Below are 24,727 nucleotides of genomic sequence, written 5' to 3'. Positions count from 1 at the left end.
GTCAATTATATCACTTAAATGCATTTACTTACATGCACCTTTATCTATAACTGCTTACTCGGGGTCCTGAGAAGCCAAGCTACCCAGCATGCAGCCCTGCAACATGCCAGTATGCCGCAGGGTTAAAGGGTACAACGATACATGACGAGCATCAATGCACCCGCACCCATTATTTTGTATGTAAGCTCACAAAGCGGCTGGGTGTTGGTGCCTGTCAACATGTCAAAAAAAAACGCGTGACTACACCCAAGCAGCAATTGTATCACTTCTTGGATCAGCACATCCCTGCTGCTGTACTTTGACTGCTTCTTTTGTGTATATGACATATCCGATGTGTGCGATGGGCGTCAACTGATGCAATGATTTGAAACACAGCAGGTGTGTGTTGTACTTAGGAAGGAAACCAAACAAATGATAGAAAAGATGGAAACTTGTTATCATTAGGTCGAGGGATTCCAAGCTGTCACAGAGCAACTAGTATTGTGTGAGAACGCAACGTCGTCAGGTGCAGAACAGCCGCCTGATGCCTGACAAAGACGGTTCTCCTCCAAACGTCCGTGTCTTGCACATTATGTATGAATGCAGACTGAAAGCCAGCATTTGTCCTCCTGAAATGTTAATGGGATGAGAAAAGGTAATGAGGAGTGGGATGTATGGTCCCTTTCAAGCCCTCCTCCTGCTAGTGTTACCTGTTCCTCTTTCTTCTTTCGTTCAATTCCATTACTCTCCTTTTCTTCAATTCTTTAACTACTCTCTCGCACAAGCCTCTTCTTCCCACTTTCTCCTCTTCCCCTTCCAAAATGTCCCATTTTTGTCCCACTTTGCAGCTTCTCCTTCCCATCCTGACATCTCTTGAGATTGCAGTGACCCCGCTCCTTTCTGCTGCTGTGTCTCGAGGTTGTTGCGTTGGACGACGGTGCTCGCTAAATGTCAGAGGCGGTCAACCGCCTCCGCAAGAACACAACCCGCCCTAAAAGCCGCTGCCGGCCACCTGTCTATCACATCAGCGCTGTCTCAGATCATCAGCTCTGACGTTTAACCATTTCATCATTTTTCACTGTGACACATCACTGGACAATGATATGATTGACTCTGATGGGTAATCGCTGCATTTGTGAGTGAAGGAGACAGTGGACAGCAAGTTCCTTGAGGTGAGGTGATTTCTGCACATCACTCGTCTTGTATCCCAGAACTTATTTGCAAATGGAAAATAAAATAAAAAAAGTTATGCAAAGCTTTTTTGCTTGTCAGCCAAATATTAGTTCTTGGATATTAAATTGTCCTTGGTGTTGCACCAAGGAGAGTTTTGAAAATACTCCCAGGTGCCAACTGTATAATCACATGGAATAAGACTTTTTTTGAAACACTGACAGTAGAGGTGCTACAGGGGATTAAGCGAGCATCAAAAGCTCCTGGACTCAAATCAGGGACGTTGCTTTTATATGATCATATAAAGATCGTAGTTTCTTTAGGATTATCAAATTAATCTGAATCAGAAATTTTAATTTCACACACCATCCACTATCTCAAAGTGTGTGTGTGTGTGTGTGTTTAAATGAATTGCTTGTTTATGTTTCTGCTCTATATGCATGTGTTTGTGTAACAACCTGCTGTTATAAACCTTCAGGTGTTTGGGTAGGTTCACACCTGTGCCCCAGTGATGGGAAAGCCTCAAAGGCAGAGTAAGCGACACAAATAAATACACACACACAGAGAGAGAGAGAGAGAGAGAGAGAGAGAGAGAGAGAGCGACTGTCATCTCATTTGCTCTGTGCAGTTTTGCATGTGAGCAGACACATTTGCCAAACGAAATGCCGTCTGTTTGTATACAGCATGACAGTCAGCGAAAACGAACAGTTCACACAGGCAGCAAACTGTGACAGTGGCCCCTGCTCAGAAAAAAACACAGTTCATGTTGCACCAGAGCGAGCGCGAGGGCCTAATTGAGGAGAAAAAGTTGTGGTAAGACACATCGACTTAGCGGAAGGTGTTTCTCGTCATTTGCGGTTTTGCGTCCCCCCCTCTCACCTCTCTTTGTTGAACTTGAGGGAGTGGAGGATGGCTGGTCTCTTCTGCCTCAGGTTCCACAGGTGTACACTGTCGTCAGCCAAAGCACTCACCAGCGCTCCCTGTCGCAACAGAAAGGGGCATTTCATTTTACATTCAGAGATACCCCAGGGGTCATCATTGAAATACATGTAGGTTATAACTGTAGAAACCTCCATAAACATATCGACGGAGTGCACATGCTCTCTGCGAACATTACATGCATGAGTCAGACTGCATTCCCTGGAAACTGATTTTAAATCAGGCAGCCGTCTACCAGGTCATGACGATGATTCATAAGATGTATATAAGTCTAGTGCGCATGTAGGAGGCACTAAAAACCGTCTCCAGCTCTCTGAGGGTTTGTTTAAACTGCTGAGTCACAGTCACACAGACACTGGCACAGACACACACACACCCACACACACACACACACACACACACACAACTGAGCATGAAATACTGCATTTCTCATAATCATGAATAAATCAAACTTTCCATATGAATCAGAAAGTGCTGTAGGTATTTAATATTGATAGCATGTTCCCAACCTGTGTATTGACACTTGACAAAATGCTTAAGAACAAATGCAAATAACTGTAAGTTATGCAACATATATTCCAATGCACGGTCCTTCGACAGAGTTTAACAATCTTTGGTGAGAATCAACTGCACATTTGAATATTGCTGCTATTCGGTTTTATTTTTTATTTCTTGGCTAAAAAGGTATACAAGGCATGCTTTTTATTTGGTTTTTTTTATCAAATATGGCAAAGTTCTGAAGGGCAATCGCTATTTAACGTTATTTTATGGTTGTTTTAACACAAGCAGCAATGCATATTGTCTAAAATTGGCGAACATTTCAGATTTCCAGTTAAGGTCAAAAGAGAAGCAAACAAGACGAGGAGAGTGAGGAGAAAAGAGGAGTGTGGCCAGGCATTCATTGCAAGCTTTTGACCGTTTAAAATAAAAAGTATTGAGGATCATTACGCCGCCGCACTGATACCAGGGGACAAAAGACTGATCCTATTTCTTGGTGCAGTAACATAAAAGGAAGAGAACTGCTCGCTGCCATAAAACATGAAAAGACATGAGGGAGGTGAGTTACTTTCATGCTACCATTACAATCACCATCATACATCCTTCCCTATAACAGCACACAGTAGGAACTTCTTTTTGCACACTTTAAAGGGTGACATGTGACCAGGGATGGGCATTTATAAATCTGCCCATGAGTCTTATTAAATGACACTGCACAGAGGACTTTTCTTTTTGCACAGACAGATTACTTTTACCCGAACAGTAACCTGTCGTAGGCTTTGTGAGACGGTGCTGGGCTTACTGGTGACTGCAGATGCCTCGCTGGAGTAATAAGCAATTTGCTGACTCTAAATGTTTCTCTCATGTTTTGTTTTTGTAACCTACCTCATTGATGAGAAACTGTAGCTGGATGACGGCGGCTCCACTCTCGTGCTGACAGTAACACTCCACGCCTGGACGACCAAACCTGAAAGGATCTCTGTCAAGGAACGTACAGTACCACCAAAGGGATGTCTCACCAAACCGCTTCTTTTTGTTTGTGCATGCAGCCCAGTGAGCACTGAATATGTATGAGGTGTTTCTCAGAATGTGCGGCAGCCCAGGACAAGTGCCTCAGCATATGAAGGTCATTTGTTCCTCACTACACCCAAATCAAAAGGTCATGACTTCTGTTACCTGCTAGGAAGGAAAATTATATTTTTATGGTCTAAAAAACAGAGCGTGGACCCTTTCTGACTCCCCACATGCTTCTGAATCAAATTACATCCTTTAAAATATTATAATTATTCAACCCCTTACAATTATACACCACAAGCAAGCAAGCTTTTTATTTCACGAGAGTATATTCTGAGAATAAAAGGCACCAAAGAGCCAGTTACTCAAGACTAAAGTATATAATTCAGTTAGATGATTGCAGTTACACGGAAATAGTAGTAAGTTAGACAAAAGAAAGTGCTTGCGAGGAAATATAGAAATAGTCAAAACAAACCGGGAACATTGGCAGTGCTGAAGAAAGCAAAGTGTAACAGGATTGAGGGGGAGAAAATTGGAAGGAGGGGAAGAAATCAGATATTCAAATATATAGAAAATGAATCAGCAGAGAAGAGGTGGATATTATGTGAGCAGATGAGAAAATATAGCAGGGAGAGAGGGAGGTAGAGAGAGATAGAGAGAGCGAGAGAGAGAGAGAGAGCGAGAGGTAGAGAGGTAGAGGGTGAGAGAGAGAGAGAGAGAGAGAGAGAGAGAGAGGGTGAGAGAGAGAGAGAGCGAGCAAGAGCGAGAGGGCGAGAGCGAGAGAGAGAGCGAGAGAGAGAGAGAGGGTGAGAGAGAGCGAGAGCGAGAGAGAGAGGGTGATAGAGCGAGATAGAGAGGAGAGACGAGAGAGAGATTGTAGAGAGAGATTGTTGATAGAAATAGCGAGAGAGAGAATAGATCAAGCATAGATATATCTATAGAGTAGATAATTATCTCTTTCCTACTAGCCTAATCTGCGTCCTCTCTCTCGCTCTCTCTCTCTCTGCTCTCTCTCTCTGCTCTCTCCTATTTCTCTTCTCGCTCTCTCTCCTTCCACTATCTAGCTCCTCTCGTCTCTCTCTCGCCTCTCGCTCTCTCTCTCTCGCTACTCTCGCCTCGCTCTCGCCTCTCTCGCTTCGCTCTCTCGTCTCTCTCCCGCGCTCTCTCTCTCTCCCTCTCCTCTCTCTCTCTCGCGCTCTCTCTCTCTCTCTCTCCTCGCTCGCGCCCGCGACTCTCGCTCTCCGCTTTCGAGAGAGAGAGAGAGAGAGAGCATACAGTTAAACAGAGATCGGCAACTCTGATAAAGGATGCAGAGGAAAGAGAAATCATGCAGAGAGGAGCGGAAGTATGGAGGCTGTGGGGAAAAAAGATGAGGGAGGGGAGAAGGGACCGACAGAGAGTAACTATAGAGTGAGCTCACTGATTATATCCATTCAGTCTTCCCATGACTATCAGGACTAAGGTGGGGGGGTTGCTGTTTTTTATGCAGGGGGCACATACAAGTTGTAACACCCTGGGAACAACACTATTGCTCATCATTAGGTGTGTGTGTGTGTGTGTGTGTGTGTGTGTGTGTGTGTGTGTGTGTGTGTGTGTGTGTGTGTGTGCATGCCTGTAAGAGGTTCCAACTAAAACACAGTTTGAAGGGTAACTTGAATACAGATAAAGCGTACAACATGTGAATGTGACAATAAAAAAAGGGAGTTTGGTGGCGTTCTGAAGTAGCGTAGGATCATGAGAGTTATTGCCTTCACCACCATTGCCATCAGTGCAGTCAGCTTCTCCGGGTTATGATTACGTCACTGTTTATTGTTCAGGAGGTTTTTACCAGGAACCCAGGTCTCCTCTATCCCAAAACAAATATATCCGTTGAGCAAAACCGGTAAAAGACTGAATAAAGCAGTTTCAGGTTAATAAAATCAGTGTTTACCTGGTGGACACAGGACGGAGGGCTAACATTTGCTCAGCTTGTTTCTCTGATAACCTAAGATCCAGATGTTTGATGACTGAAATATTTCATCCGGTTAATAAAATATAGAGCTAAAAATGACCAAGATCTGAAAAGCGTTTCGTCAAAAAACAGTGAGACGGAGAAGCAGAGAACGAGAAAGATTAAACATGAGGCAGAAAAAAAGAGAACAGCATCACATGGTCGTAATGACAAAACTAGCAACGGGAACAAAAGAACAAGCAGAGCCCTAAAAATCTCATTCCAACTCCAATAATCAAGTCCTTCTCCCACAGAGCAAGCTGCGCCTTCAGCACCTAAACAGGCACCAGTGTAATTTATTAGGCTGTAATGCATGTAATCATTCCTTTGACCATCCCAATGAATAAAGCTACAACATCAACAGAGCCAGCGCCACACACCTTGTGTCTCGCCAGTTTAAAGCCTCTAACTCTTCCTGTGCATCTTTCTTTTTCTTTGGACTGAAGACACAAGGGAGTTATACAAAACCAACACACTATATACATGTTTTCATCTCTTCTTCTTCTTCACAGTTTGCATCATTTGATCCAGTAGCCTTTGTTCCGCCTGAGACGCTGGCCCTCAGCTCTTCAGGTGGATTAAGCTTGACCCTCTCCCTCCTGGACAGGCAATTAAAGGCCTACAGCTCTGAGCCAGTGATGCCCTGACCAGGAGAAATCTACAAGCTCCACTGGATTTCAGCCAGTAATCCCCCAGGGAGATTGAGCAAACCTGAACTACACCTGCAGGGAGCCACGGAGTCAACGATGATCAGAATCTTCCCCTGTACGACATCCAGCTTAGCCTCCAAAGATTGAAACGTCTTATGTTCACCAGCCACCTCTCTGTCAGACCTCGAGTCTCACTCCACTTTAAACTCACATAAAATGCATGCAGGCGTGACCTTCGCCTTTAAAAAAAGACACATGCATGGGATCTAAAGAAAGAAGAGTTGGCTTGTAAATTCACTTTTACATGATTGGGATAAAGCTTAATCATTGGTCTCAAAATGTACATAGAAAAGGGCATACTAAGGCTTGAACAAGGGGCATACTAAGGCTTGAACAAGGGGCATACTAAGGCTTGAACAAGGGGCATACTAAGGCTTGAACAAGGGGCATACTAAGGCTTGAACAAGGGGCATACTAAGGCTTGAACAAGGGGCATACTAAGGCTTGAACAAGGGGCATACTAAGGCTTGAACAAGCCTCTTACTAACAAATCTCTAATTCTGCTATTAGTATTTTATTCTAAGACCACTTTATGTATGGTTTAATCGAAATTAAGTTGTATCCTGGACGCCACTAGAGGAGGATATAGATTCTCCTCAAATGTACGTATATATGAACGTCTTCCATTTCTGATGTGTGATTGAAGAGATAAACTGCAACTAGAACATTTCTGTAGCGTGAACATCGAGAGAATGGGCATCTAGATGGGTCAATGGTGCCTGAACACAGAAACCCAAGCTGATCACTTGAGAATAACAGTGTGAATAGTTAGTCATTTACCTCAGGTTGTGACAGAAAAGAGGAATTCCAAGAAATATCTATAATCAATAAGCACCTGCTTTGAAGAGAGAGGGGTAGCTAGAGAAGATTAAAAAAGGTAGAGGCACATGTTTGCTTTTTTTTCTCCATACACAAGTTTGTCCTGCAACAAACAGGACACCAGTTTCTCATAATTGACTCCAGCACAAAGTACTTATGAAACAAACATGTTCGGGGTTTCTTTACACCAAGATGAGGGGCATTCAAAAACAAGTGCAACTCTAACAACTTGTTAGACAACAGCAAGAAAAAAAAAGTACTCCGACTATAAGAGAGAGGCAAAAAAGCTCATCAGCGTGCACAGAGTCACTGTCATAGCCAGTGGATGAGGACAGAGGACCCCAATTCTCTCTCCGCTTGACCTACATGGCTGAGATCCTCGAGGATACTGCCGCTGGCTAAACTGTCACTGGGACACTGACCCCCCCCCCCATGTAGGTCAAAAATGTGCAAGTAAGGGAGAGCAAGATAGCTTACATCAGCTAATTTAATGAGGATCATGATGTATGGCATGCCTAAAAGCTTTAATTATGTTTCTTAATTATAATTATAATAATAATAATACATTTTAGATAATTGTTTCTGGAGCTCAGGATGGGGGGAAAACTGATGCGAGAGAAAGTGGCGTCTGTGTCGTTTGCCAAATCATAAGATAACACCTTGAAGTGTCACTTGAATTAGTGATTGAACATGAAGATGATCACTGGAGCTGGCTGTGTAGCTTCACTTAATAAGGGCTCTCCAAAGTTTGAGTGTGAACTAAACTTGGACAACATAAAAGCAGTGATGTTACTTTTAGGTCGTGCTTTTTAAAAAAAACTGCTCACACCGTCGTCTTCTCTCTGAACAGAGGGAGCCATCACACAAAGCACATCATCATGAAGCGCGCTGACAGCAGACGTGATCATAAAAACATCCTGCAACATAAATTCAAACCATCAAAGGAGGAAAAACTGGATTTTGTTCATGTTTCAAGAGGATTTTGGCAAAATGATTATTGTAAAAATGCAATGGGAGAAGACTTCAGTGCATAGGGAGGTGTGCAAATAATAATAATAATAATTTCACCACAAGCAACTTAGTTGTAGTAGAATCGTGTTCTGCATTACTCTATGTGCATTCACATGCATTGAGTGAAGAGACAGGTATACTTGCAGAATAACTTTACACAAGGAGGCTGTTAAGCTCATGTTTACCTGTAAATAATGTGATTTAATTACAACAGTGAATTACACCCACTTGTTTTGCTCTGGTTTGCTCATTAATACTTCTAAAGCTTTATGATTTATGCTAAACAGTTAAATTATATATTAATCATTTTCAAATGATAAGCTCATCATTGATGACGGACCTGTATTGTATGGCGTGACCGGAAATATTGGCCGCTCCGTCTCAAAAGTAATACTCCGTCCGTGTTATTTATTGGTCTGCCCTTTTCTGCTACTCTCAATATGTCATGGTAATTCAATCTTTACTCAGCGCATGAAAGCTTTCACGTCTGTTTGTTGTAAACCTCCAACACTGGGGAGCTATTTACCAATGTTGTGTCAAAATGGGTTTTCCTATAAAACACACGTTTCCTCTGGCGGTGTGTCTTTGCCTCGATTTCACGCCAGTGTGGGAAATAACATCATTTCAATTTCTGCGGGTTGTTTTTACATTATTGGCTTTTGACATGCTATAACAACATTTACAAAAATCTTTCATGGGATTAAAGAAAGAACGACAGCAGGAGGCCCAAAGTGCCTATAATGAACATGATCGCACTTGTCTTACGATGCTTGAATCAAATGGAAGGTGCATTAGCCCGGATGATATTCGTTTAATGCATTTGACCCAGAATGCTTCCTTAGAGAAAACATGTGCAACACTCATGTGCAGAGGAAGTGGTTCATTTCATTTGTGTAATATTGTTATGCTGACAGTGTTTGCTGGAACAAAAATAGGAAGATGGGAATGGGAATAGAAAGAATCACATTACTGGTATAAAAAAAAAAAAAAAAAAAAAAAATCACTTGACAGGAAAAGTTCCTCGACATCTCAGTTGCCATAGTCACATTTTCTTCTAGTGTTTTAACAAACATGACCCAAAGTTACGCTGCAGTGCCTCGACTCCTATCCACACGGGACAGGCTCAGTAGGAGATGTGTCACAATTGCTGACAAGACCATTCCTCATTCCATTTTAACCAAGCAAGGTTTCTCTCTCACGCTGCGGCCCTCTCACCACACTGCACCAGCGCTAAAAGTGGACAGACTGACCGCAGGCAGCGATGAGAGCGAGACAAGAAGACAGAGAGCGAAAGCAGGTCAAGCTTCACGTCTTGTCAAGACGGATGAAAATTTTCCACAGAGATGTTTTGGAAGTCAAAGTGGACTGATAAATCCCTTTTTTATATTGCTCCTCTTATATTTATTTTTGTCAAAGTCACAGGCAAATCTTCTGACAAATAAAAAAGGTGAGTCACTGGGCATCTGGCAAAGCAAAGTTGTCATAGAGAGAATTGGCTGGGTACAGTAGGGAACAGACTGCAGGTTTTATGAAACCACGTTATCCAGGAATAGAGTTGATCCTGATAAGTGTAATTGAATAGGGACGAGCCTGTATTTCACTTGAGAGAAGGGTTGGCTTGCTGCTCGTCTGCTTACTTCAAACATGTCGTGCTTCTGTACATTTGTATGTCTGCGAGAGGAATAAATAGCAAAAGGAAGGAGAGGATGCAGCTTTATGTGAGTAATAGAAAGCTCCAGAAGGACGGGAACGAGATCGAGGGTGAACAAAGACGAGAGGAACGTTTCAACATGAGCCAGAGCGATGAAAAATGATAGGCAAGATAAGGAAATGGATGTGGAGGAGGGGGAAACAGTAAAACAGAGGAGATCTCAGAGAGGACGAGACACGGAAGGAGAGAGAGGTGATTAATGGAGGGAAAAAGAGGAGAAGGAATAAGGGAGAGGCACTGAGAGAAAGCAGCAGAAAGAGCAAGCCTGGGAGAACTGAGTTGCTATGACGTTGGGCCTGAAGTGACGTCAAAGCTAGCCACTCATACATCACCCTCCCAGGGAGGGAGGCGGGGCTCAGGGCACAGGCTGCTCTGCACTGGACCGAGAGACAGCAATGAGGCGATGAGAGCCGGGCGGCGGAAAACAGAAATGACGCAATGCAAAAATAGTGTTCAGAGGAAGAATGAGAGAAAGAAAAAGGATAGGAGAGAAACAATGAAGTATTAATAATTGTGCACAGACCTCCACCGCAACCAATAAGGACTCAGCTCAGCTGCTTGTCCACACATAAATCAGTTCCCATTTAGACGTAATATCCTACAAATCATTCATAATTCTGTATCCCACTTTGACCTCAACCGGCCTGAACGCTCCCACGTCTCCCATCTCCCACCTCTCCTCTCCCTCCCTCCGGCTGCCTCCGGCCGATTACATCAAATTCAAAGGCTGCTAAGGGAGCTGCATCTCCATTCCTTCAGGCCATGATCCATCCCCGCACTCTGCTTTTACCAGGCACTCCACTCTACCTTCCTGAAGGAGTCTTTTTGTCGCTCCACCCTGACTTGGCACGTTTGATGATGTTTTTATCTTTTTGAAGCGCATAATTTAAAAGTGATAATTATGTTTTAAAGGCTTTTTAATGGATCAATTAATTAATAGATTATTGTTTTTGACACATTTCGGGCCCCGTACTTTCGTAGAGGTTTTGCCACAAAACATACGCTTGGAAATGTACCGCATCAACAATGCTCTATATTCTTTTGGACTTTACAGCACTGATGAAATGAACACATATCCTGTGTGTCCACTAGAGACCCCTCTTTACAATGCTGACATGGTTTTCTTGCTTTAGATGGAATGGAAGACATGCTCTGGACAGAGAGGGCAGGACATTTTGTTGCGCTGAGCAGCACACCGGTCAGTGAAATAAAAAGAAACGCCTCAATTTCAGCAAAAATGCCATTTAAACAGGTTTTCAGCAGTCGCTTAGCAACAGCAGGAACAATGACTAGCATCCTACCAAGATGCTGGTGCACACGGAAATCTTAAAAAAAGATCTCTGGACGCAGACCTTCACCCTCTGACGTTTGGAGATTTATACATTATAGCTCTAAAAAGGGCCCGTAACACCTATTTTGTGAATTTGTTTTCCTTTCCCCTCCCTCTGGCAGAGCATTAAGGTAACACCAAATCCATCAATGACAGAGAAGAGTGCGAGGACGCCATGAGATTCACGCTCCCTCGCATGGAAAAAAAAATAACACGGGTATTGTCATACAATCATAACTGAAACGCAAGCAAACAGCACACAAATGCAATCCTGAGACACCGACACACAGCTCCACACACCAAGGAAAAAAACCTAGAGTTGAGCAAACTGGTGATTCATTTGTTTAACACAGTCCTTGTATAAATAATCTCCCCTGACACATTTGATTTATTATGCAGGCAAACAATTAAACTGCGATGGGGCCGCTGAGTATTTGTCGCTGCCTCAGCTTCCACACACACACACACACACGCACACACACGCTCACCTTGGGAAGCACTGCGACACACAGACACACATACATCTATTATCCCTGTCTCTGTCTTCATCTAGATGACATTCTTGACAATGGCCATTTGCTGAGGTGCACAGTTCAAAGTTGCAGTAATCCAAATCCACACAAAACATGAGGCCTGTTCTTAAGAGTTTGCAGGTAGAGGGCTGATTAGTGGTGAAATAAGATACTGCATATATAAAAAAGGAGTGCACTGTGCAGCTTCCACGCGTCTACAAAATGTGAGCATCACATGTGTGATCTTAATGACACTGTACAGTGCAAGAATATTACACAGGTAGCTTTTAACCTGAATACTGATTTGGAGTTTCATTAAGAGGAAAGAGGCTCGTATAGTGTCCCTCACTGACCTGTGAAGATTGCACTGAAGCACAATGCTGAAACACAAAGGGCCATGCTGTGGGTTGTACAACAATCACAGCTCTATTAAGAAACATTGTCTGTGAATTAGACCTGAGCCAGCGAAGGCGAGGCGGCCACAGTAGCGATGCACAGCATACATTGTAACCCCTCCCCATGCTGTAGGGATAATGGGGATTGTTGGCGTCTGGAGCATGGCCAGTTCTGCCCAATAGTAGGGTGTTAATAACCCAGTGCATCATCTATTTTTAGCAGGATAACTCAGCACCGAGCCAGTGTACGACCACTGCGAGGCGAAACAGAGGGAGAAGTAACACAAAAAAAAAAAAAACATGAAAAGACGTTTGGAAATTCACTGGCTGTAGAGATCGAAGGCGGGAAAGAGGAAGGGAGGGTGGGAGCAGAGAAGGAGCGAGGATGAGATAGAAGGGAAGCGGGAGGGAGTAAAGGGGTAAGAAAAAAAAAACCATGAGGGAACAAAATGTTGAGTCAGCAGAACAGCTCGTGGCCAAACCCTCCAGCAAAAGCATGCATAGCAAAGGAGAGAAAAATGAGAAATGTAGGGAGAGGGGAGGGGGAGGGGGGGGGGGGGGTGAAATAGGACGGGACAGGAGGATGGAAGAGAAAGAAAGTGCGACAGAAGAAAGAGAAGGGAGAAAAATAAACTCCCCAGAGAGGGAGAGAGAGAGTGTGAACAGGAAAAAAGAGAAATGCAAGAATAATCAGTTTGTGTGACAAACCTGATCATCTTGGACAGACACCTTGTTGACAGACTGTTTGATATTCTCATTTACAGCGTGTGACAGACAGCAGATTAACAGAAAGCATAAGTTCTGCTGTTGTGATAGCAATGCAAAGCCAGTTAAAGGATTATGTTCCAACAGGCGATGCAGCGAAACAATGTCTGCAAGTGACAAGTGGCTGCAATTATTGCTTAAAGGGCGCCTTCAGTGTTGTTGTGGTCTGTTCCGAACCGACTCTTTAGGACGAGAATTACAATTCTACGCATTTAGAAGTAGCAATGTATTTGTTTTTCACAGGAAAGAAGTCTGGTGGAGCTGCTCAGATACCAAATTGGAGTAAATTACCTGTTTGGATTGGGGTGAGTACAATTCACACAGTTTGTGTGTGTTTTATTCATCGTTACATGCATATCTCACACAGAGCACACAATAATAAACTGGGTACAAGGTGAGTATGTATTAAACATGAGTGTTGGCCTGTGGACGAGTCCAAGGACACCGACTCCATCTGCTGCTAACACGCTAGCGCTCTGAGCCCCACTTGGCCAATTACAGAATGACCTGTGGTAGAAGCGGAGGCTCTCAACTCCCTCTGCAGTCTACATCAGATCTGCCCTGAGTGATTTACAACTTTACTTAAGCTTCAACTGCATCGCCCAGTGACTAGCAGCTATGACCCACGACAATGTTATTTTGGGGGGGGGGGAGGGTTTATCAGATCTGCCAGTCGTGGACGTTATTTAGCCCAAAATAGCCCAACCTATTTGGTCAGTCTGATTAAATCCAAATTTATCCCAAGATTGACATTTAGCCTAAATAATACAGCCTATTATGTAATGTGTGCATGTGTTCACATTTCTTATGAAAACAGGGGGGAGGAGACAGTCAGGGGTCAGCAGTGGTCCAGGATCACAGCAGCACGTTGAGGCTACCCCTCGCTGAGAGCCTGTAGTGGAAATGCATGTCATCCCAGCTTGGCTAAAACGGTGCGGCTAAAACGGACCGAGCCCGTCTAATGGAAAAACCCTACACGTGTCTGAGTTTGTGTTACTTTCCCGGAGGAGGGAAAGAACTTCACAGGTTGGCAACACAACTGGTACTGTGCTGGAAACCATAACAGATATCATCTATCACGTTGCAAAGGGAGAGTCGGTGGGTTCAATCCGTCTCTTCCAGAGCACATGTTCACCTGCTGGCTTTAGATTAAATCCCACCTGAACTATTTCCCCTGCTTTCCAATGTTCATCATCCATCATCTGTCTGGAACAAGAAGTGAGAAGTGAGAAGTCGAAGTAAAGGCGAGTCAAGACTAAATACCTCGTGTCTCCACTGATGCTGAAACTTAACTTGGATATTAAACAAGGCTCTGTAACTACCGTAGTATTGGATTTCTCAGAGTCCTGCGTTAAGACGTTTGATATTAAACCTGCATTGACTGATTGGTTTTTGGTAATTTGGGGGCGGTGGAAACAGACACTTACAGATTATCAATTTAGGATTATATTACTGCACTACCACTAGTGCACTATGGTTTCAAATACCTCTTGCCACAACAACTTCATGTATCTTTAATCTCTTTAATAAAACAAGTCGAGAGAATCTTAACGCTTAAAATAAAAAAGGCTTTTAAGTTTATTTTTAGATTGACAAGGCTTTTCATTTGTGTATACTCTTCTAATGTGTTACGTAACAAGAAAAAGAAAAATCTATGATAGAAATGAAACATGAACAGCCAGGTCTCCAAAAGTACTTGTAATTCCCCTGCACAAATAGCTCGCTTCTCTTTTCTCGCCTCACACGTTCAAGTCCACTGTCATCATTGGATTGAACATATTGGACAGTCACATGACGAAAACAGAGCATTGCAATCCATAAACACACTATCAGATAGTCCAAACAATGGGGTATGAAATGCCAGCAGGGCCGGGGGGGGAGAGGAGCAGGTACAAAAACCATCCCTGACATCTGATCAATTTCACCATGTAAACATAATGTGTTACAATGATAACTGTTTGCTTATTGGATAACGTGGACGGGGAGAGTGAATAAGCAATTCAAAAGAGGACAAATCCAGATGAAATGCTTGTACTTTATATATAAAATATAAACATCATCTTCCACCCAATTGCGATCAACGTCTTACACGATGATTTAAGGACAAAAGACACCATAAGGCAGAAGGAGAGAAAACAAGCATAACAGTTTCAAAGACAAAACCCAAGTGGATATTTAAAATGACAAGAGGGAGAATAATTTAGAAGAAACATGGTTTGAATATATACAGAGAGAGAGAAGAGGCAGACAAACAGGAAAAGAGAGATGGGGAGGAAGACACAAGCAACTGCAGGACTGAAAGTCTGTGACTGGGCTTGCTCCTGTCTATGAATAATGGATGTGGCGAATGGGAGCCAGCATATGCATTTAGATGGCTTTATGTATTACCCTCTCAAAGTGGTAGGGAGGAAAATGTTTTATTAGAATGTAACTTAATGCCGAATTAACCTTTAACACATTCACAGTGCGAGATCATGGCTCTTTGTTTTTAATACAAGCTCTAAAAGGCAATTAAATGCATCTGGACTAAGGTGCTTTCTCATCAAACACTAATCTAATCTTAATTAGAACTGTGCCAGGTACTGTACTGTACTGTACTGTGGTGTATTGTACTGTATTGTACCGTAGATTGGCAGGTGTAGTGAGCTAGATAGCGAAAATTAGGAGCATTAAAATGAATGTTACATAATTTACAAAGCTAAAATTGCAGCCATTAAGCCAGTTCCTGGAGCTACCCATCACCATATTCCCAACACTATCTCAAAGCAATCAAAGTGTTCTGTGTGTGTGTGTGTGTCTGTGTGTGTGTGTGTGTGTGTGTGTGTGTGTGTGTGTGTGTGTGTGTGTGTGTGTGTGTGTGTGTGTGTGTGTGTGTGTGTGTGTACCCTCTGGCACTGATATCAAACAAATCTTTTCAAAAAGGTAGGACCACGGGAGATTAGCCACCGTTGGCCTCTAATGCGTTTCAATGTGCCAACCAATCCAGAGCCAGGTCCTACTTTCAAGGACAGGTACTTGTAAGCTGCCAGCGCAGCAAGAGTCAGTATATTGCCAGCCGTGCAGTAACACTCGACTGGCTGTGTACCCACACCTCAAAAAAAGTGGTGCGAGTCTGTAAGAGATCGACTTTAAAACAAAAAATTGGCACAGAAATGCCGTACGAGGGAGGGAACAGGACAGACTCGGTCTCTGCTATATACTGTATGTCACTCACACACAACAACATTACTATACAGTAGTTAAGGAGGTAAAATAAAAAGTAACCTTGAGGCAGACTCTAGAAGAGGAAAACATACCAGATTGTTGATATTCTGTATGCGTCTTAATAAAATAAAAGGAAGAAATGAGAACAATACGTTGCAGAACTACAGTAACAGCATGTATAGATGTATTCTGATGGATTGAGTCATCTAAACAGCACTCCCTACTGGCATGAATTATGTTGCGTCTGCTATAGGACTAATTAGACACACCGTTGGTACATTGTATGGTTGTCACTTTGCCAGAAGCACGCCAGAGAAGGGCTTCTTGCCAAAAGTGCCACGCAGCATATAAAATATTAATCTGAGTGCTGTCCTCTGCTCTTTCATAAATTTTGAGACAGAAGGCCAAGTAAACCCAGCACTGGACTGGAGGCTGTGAACTAGTGCACGCGCACACGTACACAGAAGCACTGCTGTGTTACACTTTGTGAAGCATCTGCATTTTCTCTCTGACACATACACATGCACACAGAGTGGCATTATCAGCAGGGAAGATGTCCTTCAACTGGAGGACAGAGATTGTGTTGGTGAACATCTGCCCTGCTGAACTGTCCTCGAGCACAATGCTGAATCCCTAAGTGATCTGCGGTGCTATTCGGCAAACAGGCAGTTCAAGTTTCAAGTTTTTTGAAGGAACGAACAACATACTTAGGATTTGCTGTTGTCAGAGCCACACAAGTAATGGGGCAAATGATGTACACATTGCATTAAGACGAAGATGCTTTCTTTACTTTGGAGCATAAAGACTGAACGTCACAACATGCACAGACGCCCAACGTAGTACAAACAGAACCGCGAGCACGTCTGTTGTCCAAACATCTGTTTGTGTCCATTTGCCTTTATTCTGCTCTGCACATGTGATGACAGCATAGTCTTTTGATTTTTTTTTATATTACTCTTGTACAAGGAGAAACTTTGGCCTGACGGTGACACTACAGCAAAAAAGTGAGGAGGTCGTGAAAAACATGAAGAATCACCCTCTGTCGACCTTGAACATCCACAGCAAATGTATTGGAAATCAGGCCACTTGTCTTTGAAGTGCCTTGTCATTGACTGGAGTGTTGGTCAAGGGGACTCTTTAGACCTGACCATGGCAAAAGACTTAAGGTCAAAAGGGTCACCAAAATCATAAACAATCACCGTCTGAGGATCAGGAAAATCTATACCAGATTTGATAGCAATCTAATATTTGCCATGAACCGGCCATGAGCTGAAACCATCAGTTTTGGTCAATCAACAGAGAATTAATCGGCAACAAGAAAATAACGCTAAACATTCAGTTGTTTTAGCTTCTCAAATGAGAGGAATTATTGCTTTTCTATAACCCGTAATATCGTAAACTAAATATCTTTTGTTTTGTGAGAGCCAGATGTTGAACGCGTTTCTAGTTTAGGACACACAAAGCTGAACAAAACACTTCCAGCTAATGCATTAAAATATCCGACTCTGATCAGGACAAGTGGCTGAAAATGGATGTAAGTGAATGAAAGTCATATTAATACTTTAAAAGGATGAAAATACCTTTTCAGACTTTCTACAGTCATTCATCCTTTTATTCATTGCATTAGTATTACACACATTCATCTGCCTTAGATACTGCACATACAAGTCTTTCAATGATAAATGATCAGACTAGCATGTCGTAACGATGGAAAGGATTTAAACTGGTCCCTTATGGCTGCGCACACAAAGGAGTACGGCAGGGGAACGGACTAGGGGCTGGATAGCAGAGGAACTGAGTGGCTGTGGATTAATGCAGGAGGTGATAAATCAGATTGGATTAAGTAATTCAGGACTGGAGAAAGAAAGGCATTCTCTCTGAATGATGGGATTAATAAAAATAACACACATTCACACAGACAAACACACCATGCACTTGATTAAACAACGGCACTTTGATGACTCACTGGTCCATCTGTGAGATATAAAAATGTGCGCCTGTGACACGCTCAAACACCACAGTGCATGTCTGTGTGTTATTTCTGTAGTGTCGGGGATTATAACAGACAGGTTGAGAAAGAAGAGAGAGGATGGGGACAGAGACAGACATAATCTCATCACACAACATATACAGGCCCTCAGTGGGAGGGGTCTGCTGTGAGTGCATAGTGCAACAAAGGCAGTTACATAACTCGAAAGGATTGTCCCTGCGTGTGTGTGTGTGTGTGTGTGTGTTTATAGACATGTGTCGTGCAGCGCGGAGGGCACATAGGACAGGATGTATTCCGTTTCATCACTGTATGTCAGGCAAAGTGCCTATGGAGTGTGGAGGAGAGGAGAAAGAGGGAAGGAGCGAGAGCAAGAAAAAGAAAGAGCGTCTTCCTCGCTCTGCTACTAATCCCCTCTGTCGCCCCTCCGCCTCTCTCGCTCGTACAATCTCTGTCATTTTTATCTCTATCGCCTCTCTGTCTGATCTCTCTCTCTTCTTATTTCCTCCTACCTCTTATTCCATCGCTCTTCCAGGATACCTGCCAGGTAGACCAACCGTGACGGCTGATATTCAGCGCGCGCGCACACACACACACACACACACACACACACACACACACACACACACACACACACACACACACACACACACACACACACACACACACACACACACACACACACACACACACACCACACACACACACACACACACACACACACACAGAACTACACCCCAGTTTGTGAGCCGTGCGTACAAATGGCAGGCGATAACGTAACTCCTGTGTGCTGGCACCTCACTGGTAATGGCTGCGTGCACCTAAAAATGTGTGTCTGTGTGTACAGATTTACTTGCAGCATGTATCCCTCTTCTGCTCTCTTTCTAGACATTATCAATCCTAGCATCTCGGGACGTAGTAGACATTTTCAAAACAGCAGTTGTATTTGGTAGCAGTAAGAAGAAAGGATGAATCAAGTCAAATATATTTATAAGGCTGACTTTCAAAATAAATTGAATTTATGAAAGTGCTGCTATTCAAGCTGTGATTTATAAAGCTTCTCCCAAACCACACGTTAAACAAGTTGGATTGGATAGCATCATACTGTAATGTGTTCCTAATATTTTTCTCCTGCATATACGCACATTAAATGAGGTGGAAAAAAATACTGAAAATGCCATTTATTATAATTCAACGTGACAGAACTAGAGTACTTCATTTAGAATTGCAATAACATTGACGGATTCACGTTGGACAGTTAAAACAATTAATATCAAAATTGATGCAGCGGAACCAGATATATTGCCTTTGTTATTCCACTCATTATTCTTGCTTCTATACCTGTCGCCTACATTACCCACAATACATGGCGACCACACTGCTCAAACACTGTGGCTAATGTAGCCTTAAGCCGCTAGCCTCAAAAAATAGGATCGAAGTGATTATATAGCGCTTACTAATGTATGTCATTTATGTAAAAACAATCTACTGCGTTTCATCATTTCTCATTCTTTGCAGAGTTGCATCACATAGTTTATAGGCTCTTATAAAAATAAATAAACATTCTGCTCCTGGTCTTAGATTATTAACCCTTGCAGTAAAACATGTAATGTCTTTAAGCCGTGTGGGCCAATCATATGTGGGAGAAGAAAATCATATGACAGTTAATCCTGGTTTCGCTTCACACTCTATTCCGAAAGGAGAGCACGCAGTTATCCACGACTACTGCTTTCAAATTTAACTAATCTATTTGCCCCATACATTCAAAGAACCGAGATAGATGAGGATTAAGAGATCATACTATGAACTGGCTAACACTATATTAGTGTGGATTAATTGAAGCTGCGACGCATATTTTTCTGCATATTATTTACAGTACAGATGATGAAGTATCATATTTCTGAAGTTCTTGCAACCCTTTTGTTGTGGGTATGCAGTATATGCAACATGATGGACGTGTAAGTATAACAGGGCCAAGGTGGAAGACATTTTTCACAACAACAAAACACAAAATGTGGACCGACATTGGGTTTATAATCTTGTTTTGTTTTTGTTCTATTTTGGACAATCTTTTTAAAGCATCAAATTAATTTTGCTGAGATGCACAGGAGCCATGGAAGCAGTAATAGAGAGACCTCTGGGAATCTAAGCCCCACAGGTCTTATTCCAAATGATTCAGGGGGTGAGTCTGAGGAACCAAAGCTGTCACACCACATTATTGTCCAAATCACTTTTGGCAAACAAAACAATGTAGAAACGCAAATGTAAACAGACGCTCACGTACAAATGTACACATATGCTGACAGAGGCACACACACACGCACACGTACACGCACACGCACACGCACACGCACACGCACACACGCATCTTATCTGGCAATTGTCCACATACATGGAGCTCAGGCTATGTTATGTACAAACACCCATGAACAGACACTGTACAATAAATGCACACACACGTAGAACACAGCTGGCTACAATGGCCATTAAAAATGCATGGCAATGCAGCAACAGTTTCTAAAAATGAGCCTCAGGGCCAGCTGCTGATCGGCACACTGAGAACTGCCTACCAAGAACGAAGGTGAAATCTCTTCTACAATGTCACCTTATTATTAGACAACGAAGAAAAACAAAAACACAATTCCTATGAAGTACAGCCAATTACATTAAAGTCAGCGCTCGTTTTGTTGTGTGTAGTTTAACTGTCAGTGAAAGGGTTAACAGCATGTGTTATCTTACTAAATGCTAATATTGACAGGTCTGCGGCAGTGCCAGCGAGGGTTAATGCGCTCACCGTTGTCCTCCCTCATCGTGTTATCAGCAATCATTGACACCCGCATCTAATGTGAAAGCAAAAGCGTTGCCAAGCACCAGACAGGAAGAGAAATCACACCAATAGACCCCAATCGAGACTTAATGGGGGCCTAGTGGCGCGGCTAGCTAAGACCTCTCGCACTGCCTGTTCATCATTCACTCCCGCTGGTGTCTGGGAGATGGCAAGGGCTTCTGGCTTATCAAACAAATTAGCTGCTTCATCACTGAAGTGAAAGTGGTGATGCACAAGCTGCAAGGTTGTCCTTTCCTACACTGGCTGCCCTTGTTATGAATCAAGGAAGTAAAATGCATAAAGTGAGGATGTTCTGTATCTGGTTTAGTGGAGACAGGAGGGGGATCTGCAGTGCTCCGTGTGCTGGGTAAAAAAACAGTGGGTGTCTCCTACCTCCTAAGGGTCTAACACTTTGTCCTGCTCATACAGCTGGCAAGCAACCAAAGTGTGGTGGCTTCTGCTTGGACAGCGGTCTGATTACAAGTGGGTCAGAAGCCAATTGTTGCCCTTCCAATCTCTGCAAATCCTACCCACACAACACCAGGGCTCTGAATCACAGAGCTGAATGGCTGCGACCACTTTGGCTCCACTCCATGTGCAGACACTCCTACAGCACACTCCATCTCCTTATTATTTATTTTCCTCCTCTTCACTTTTCTAAACTTAGATGTAACTTCGTCAGTCTGCAGTGATTTCATCCCTCCACTCTTCCTTCCTGTTGCTTTTCCTCCTGTCGCCTATAGCTGCAAGTATTCAGGCCGAGTGGTGTTGCACTGAATGACAAAACAAGGACACATCTGCAGCACATTTGGGTACTTGTATCTTTGCACCATGTTAATGCTATTCTAGAAGACTCCGGTGTTTTTTTTGTTTTCTTTTTAAATGACAGAGTAAATCTCTTTCGCTGAGTGTGCCAAATCCCACTCTGGATGATGCTAAAGCAAACAGACGCAATGTACTACAGAGCTTTGGAAGAACATACCTAGTGCAACTCCTTTCTTATGCTCCCCCATCCTCCCTCTTCCACAAATGTCCCCTCCTGAGATGCCCGTCTCAACCCTGCCCCTCCCCCGCTGTTCCCACATCACATCACAACATAATCCACGTTCCGCTTCAATCAGACGGAAAAGCACTAACAGCCCTTCGGCCAGTCACGTTCCACACACACACACACACACACACCGACACACATGCTGGACATAAACACTCCTAGGCACTTAAATATACTGTAGGCCTATATCATACACACCAACAGGCTGAGAGCTGAGGAGCGGGGAAGAGCTGTGCGCATGACAGCCATGTGGCAGGGCATTAAAGCCTAAGTCATCACGTCATGCGACACATGCGTGTCTTCCCTGCAGGCGCTCAGCATGACGGCATACGAAAGGGCAGCCTACAGAGGAGCAACAGGAGGATAAATATCAACGCAGCTACCAGCAGAGCGGAGGAGGGCAACTGTCAAGATTTGCGTAGCTCTTATTGACAGGCAAATAAGCTGCCAAACTCTGTGCAGAATCGCAGCCTCAACCTGCTAGAGTTAGTCCAATACACAATGTCATCTATTTAGGCTGGCAGCAGTGAGGCTAAAGTCACTGAGCGAATATTTAGAGCCCTCTTTCTTGAGGTGAGGATTTTTTTTTTTTTTTTATCCAAACATTTGCTTGTGATGCCACCGTCAGCCAGAGTGGGAAGTACAGAAGCACTGCAGGCCCACGACGGGATGTCAGTGGAGGTAGACAAAATAAATGGCAGATCTCAGAGTGATGCTGTGATCAAAGCTGTACTTACACTGAAGTGATCATTTGACACACGCTTCTGGTTGAAGCTGCTGCAAGCATCGCGATGTGCCAGTTTGTTAACGGATACATCAAAGATTTCTGAAAATAAATCTAATTGTATAACAAGCTTGTATCATGAATCCCTGTTTCCTCTACAGCTGAGTGAATTTGAACAAATTGACATTGTTTGAACCTGCAATCTGCAATTGGTGGGCTGTAAAAACAACACCAACAAATGATCACTTTTTAAGTTGATATGATGAACTACACCAACTCCTGGGGGAACTATCTGGCTCTTTAGCTGCTAAACACTCCACTATATTCATCGGCTAGTCGCTAATTTCATCTGTCTGCCGTTTAGCGCTGGAAAATTGTTTTTCAGCGTTTGATGACATCCTTCTAAAGAAGTGGTCTGAGCCAACTTGGGGCGGGGTCAGGCTGAAGGGCAGTGATTGCTCTTAAAATGCTGCCTCAGAGCTCTTTCCACCTTGGTGAGAAATAGTTCTGTGACTGTACCAAATATTATCTTAAGGTAAATATTATAAGCACTTTGTTCGGCTGGTGTCCAAATGTAAACACTGGGTAACATTTATTGTGCAACAAAGCGCATGTGCTGCAGGGAGGGCAGCCCTCGTCTCTGCTTTAGGGGATTGAGCGCAGTTAAAACAGCAGCAAGTGAAATATCTAGTTATAGTATATATTCCATAATATGCCTATAAGCAACATTTCCCACATGGCCACACTGGCAGTGGAGGCTTGTTAGCTACAGCTGACAGAGACACTAATATTCTCCAGCTGGAGTTGATTTAGTTGAGTATGTAGAAATTAGCCTTTAGCAAAAGAAAAGGTAAAATAGCATTAAATAGAGCAGTCAGACTCAAATTGTGTAATACTACAGCGCGTGTTGAAGGATTTAAACTATAGAAGTGTGTGCGTTTCTGCCATAACAGCTGGTTTACCAGGATGCATGTTTTGCTGCATATTATGGCCTTGGTACACACATACACTCACATACACACGGTGACAGGCAATTCCTCAAGGTCTGGTACCTTGGGAACCTCTCTGTCTTTCCTCCTCTGTGTGTGTGACTGTGTGTCCAGAGCTCTGTGTGCGTGTGTGTGTGTGTGTGCATGTGTGTGTGTAGAGGAGCTTGCAGACAGAGACAGAGTGTCTAGATTTTAGTAAGGTCATAACCAACCATTTACACAGCTCATGGCTATTAGGTGCTCATGGTTTGTCGGTGTACGCCTTTAAACCAGAACAGTCTCTGTTGCACTACAAACATACGGCAGCTGAGAACAGAGCTGTTGGCTTCAGCCTGCACCTTTTCAGTCGGTATAAGTTTGCTTTGGTTTGTCACTATTTCGAAAGTGATGACTTATTATTGTGCATTTATCATTTTATAAATTGAAAATTGCTGCAATGAACTAAAAATAAAAACACTATACCGTCAGTCAATAAAAGTCACTCAGGTTCTCTGTTTTATATCGTTGTAATTGAAATATATAATTAGGTTTTGAAGAAAGAAAAAAGAATAATAATAATAATTGAGAAAACTAGTTAGGAAAATAAACTTTAGCTGAAGCCTAAATTATAATCTTTCATACCGAGATTTATTTTTATATAATGCCTCCAACATGACCTTTACTGTAAACACTTTGTAATAGTTGCTTCTTAACTGTTGCATTTACAGGTCTTGTTAATGTGTCTTAACAATATGTTGACTAAATGTTACTACTCAAACAGAAAGATAAGATAACGGTAAGTAGTGTTTGGTCCTCTCACCATTTGCCTTACACTGTATTCAGACAGTGCTTTGGGAATAAGAAAATAAGACTATGTAGAGGAGGCAGTATTCCAACAGGGGTACAGAGGTGAACTTTAAACTATTGGCTGTCACTCTGGAGTACAAAAGATGACAGCCAATGGGAGGAGGCAGCTTCAAAAGCACCACGTTTCATCTGTAATCAGGTTTCACAAAAGGTTTAGAGTTTGCTCTTAACTCCTCAACCAGTATGTAGGTTGACAAGCAGCCATTGCTCAATTCATTATGCTCACCGTATCTATGTAGAGCATCATGATAGTGCA

At 43.0% G+C, this 24,727-nt stretch overlaps 1 protein-coding gene across 4 annotated transcripts in view; it reads right to left on the bottom strand.

The window, feature by feature from the left end:
- Positions 1-24,727, bottom strand: part of stxbp5a (syntaxin binding protein 5a (tomosyn)) — an 87,320-nt gene that overhangs the window by 49,581 nt on the left and 13,012 nt on the right. For all 4 annotated transcript variants that reach the window (XM_029462778.1, XM_029462779.1, XM_029462780.1 and 1 more), the window contains 2 exons: positions 3,472-3,553; positions 2,029-2,129 (listed from right to left, as the gene is read on the bottom strand). In XM_029462778.1, the coding sequence (XP_029318638.1) occupies positions 2,029-2,129; positions 3,472-3,553 (183 nt within the window). The remainder of the gene's footprint in view (positions 1-2,028; positions 2,130-3,471; positions 3,554-24,727) is intronic.

This window comes from Cottoperca gobio, chromosome 24 (genome assembly GCF_900634415.1).
Source record: "Cottoperca gobio chromosome 24, fCotGob3.1, whole genome shotgun sequence".
NCBI classification, from domain to species: Eukaryota; Metazoa; Chordata; class Actinopteri; order Perciformes; family Bovichtidae; genus Cottoperca; species Cottoperca gobio.
This window is presented reverse-complemented; position numbering and strand designations above follow the sequence as displayed.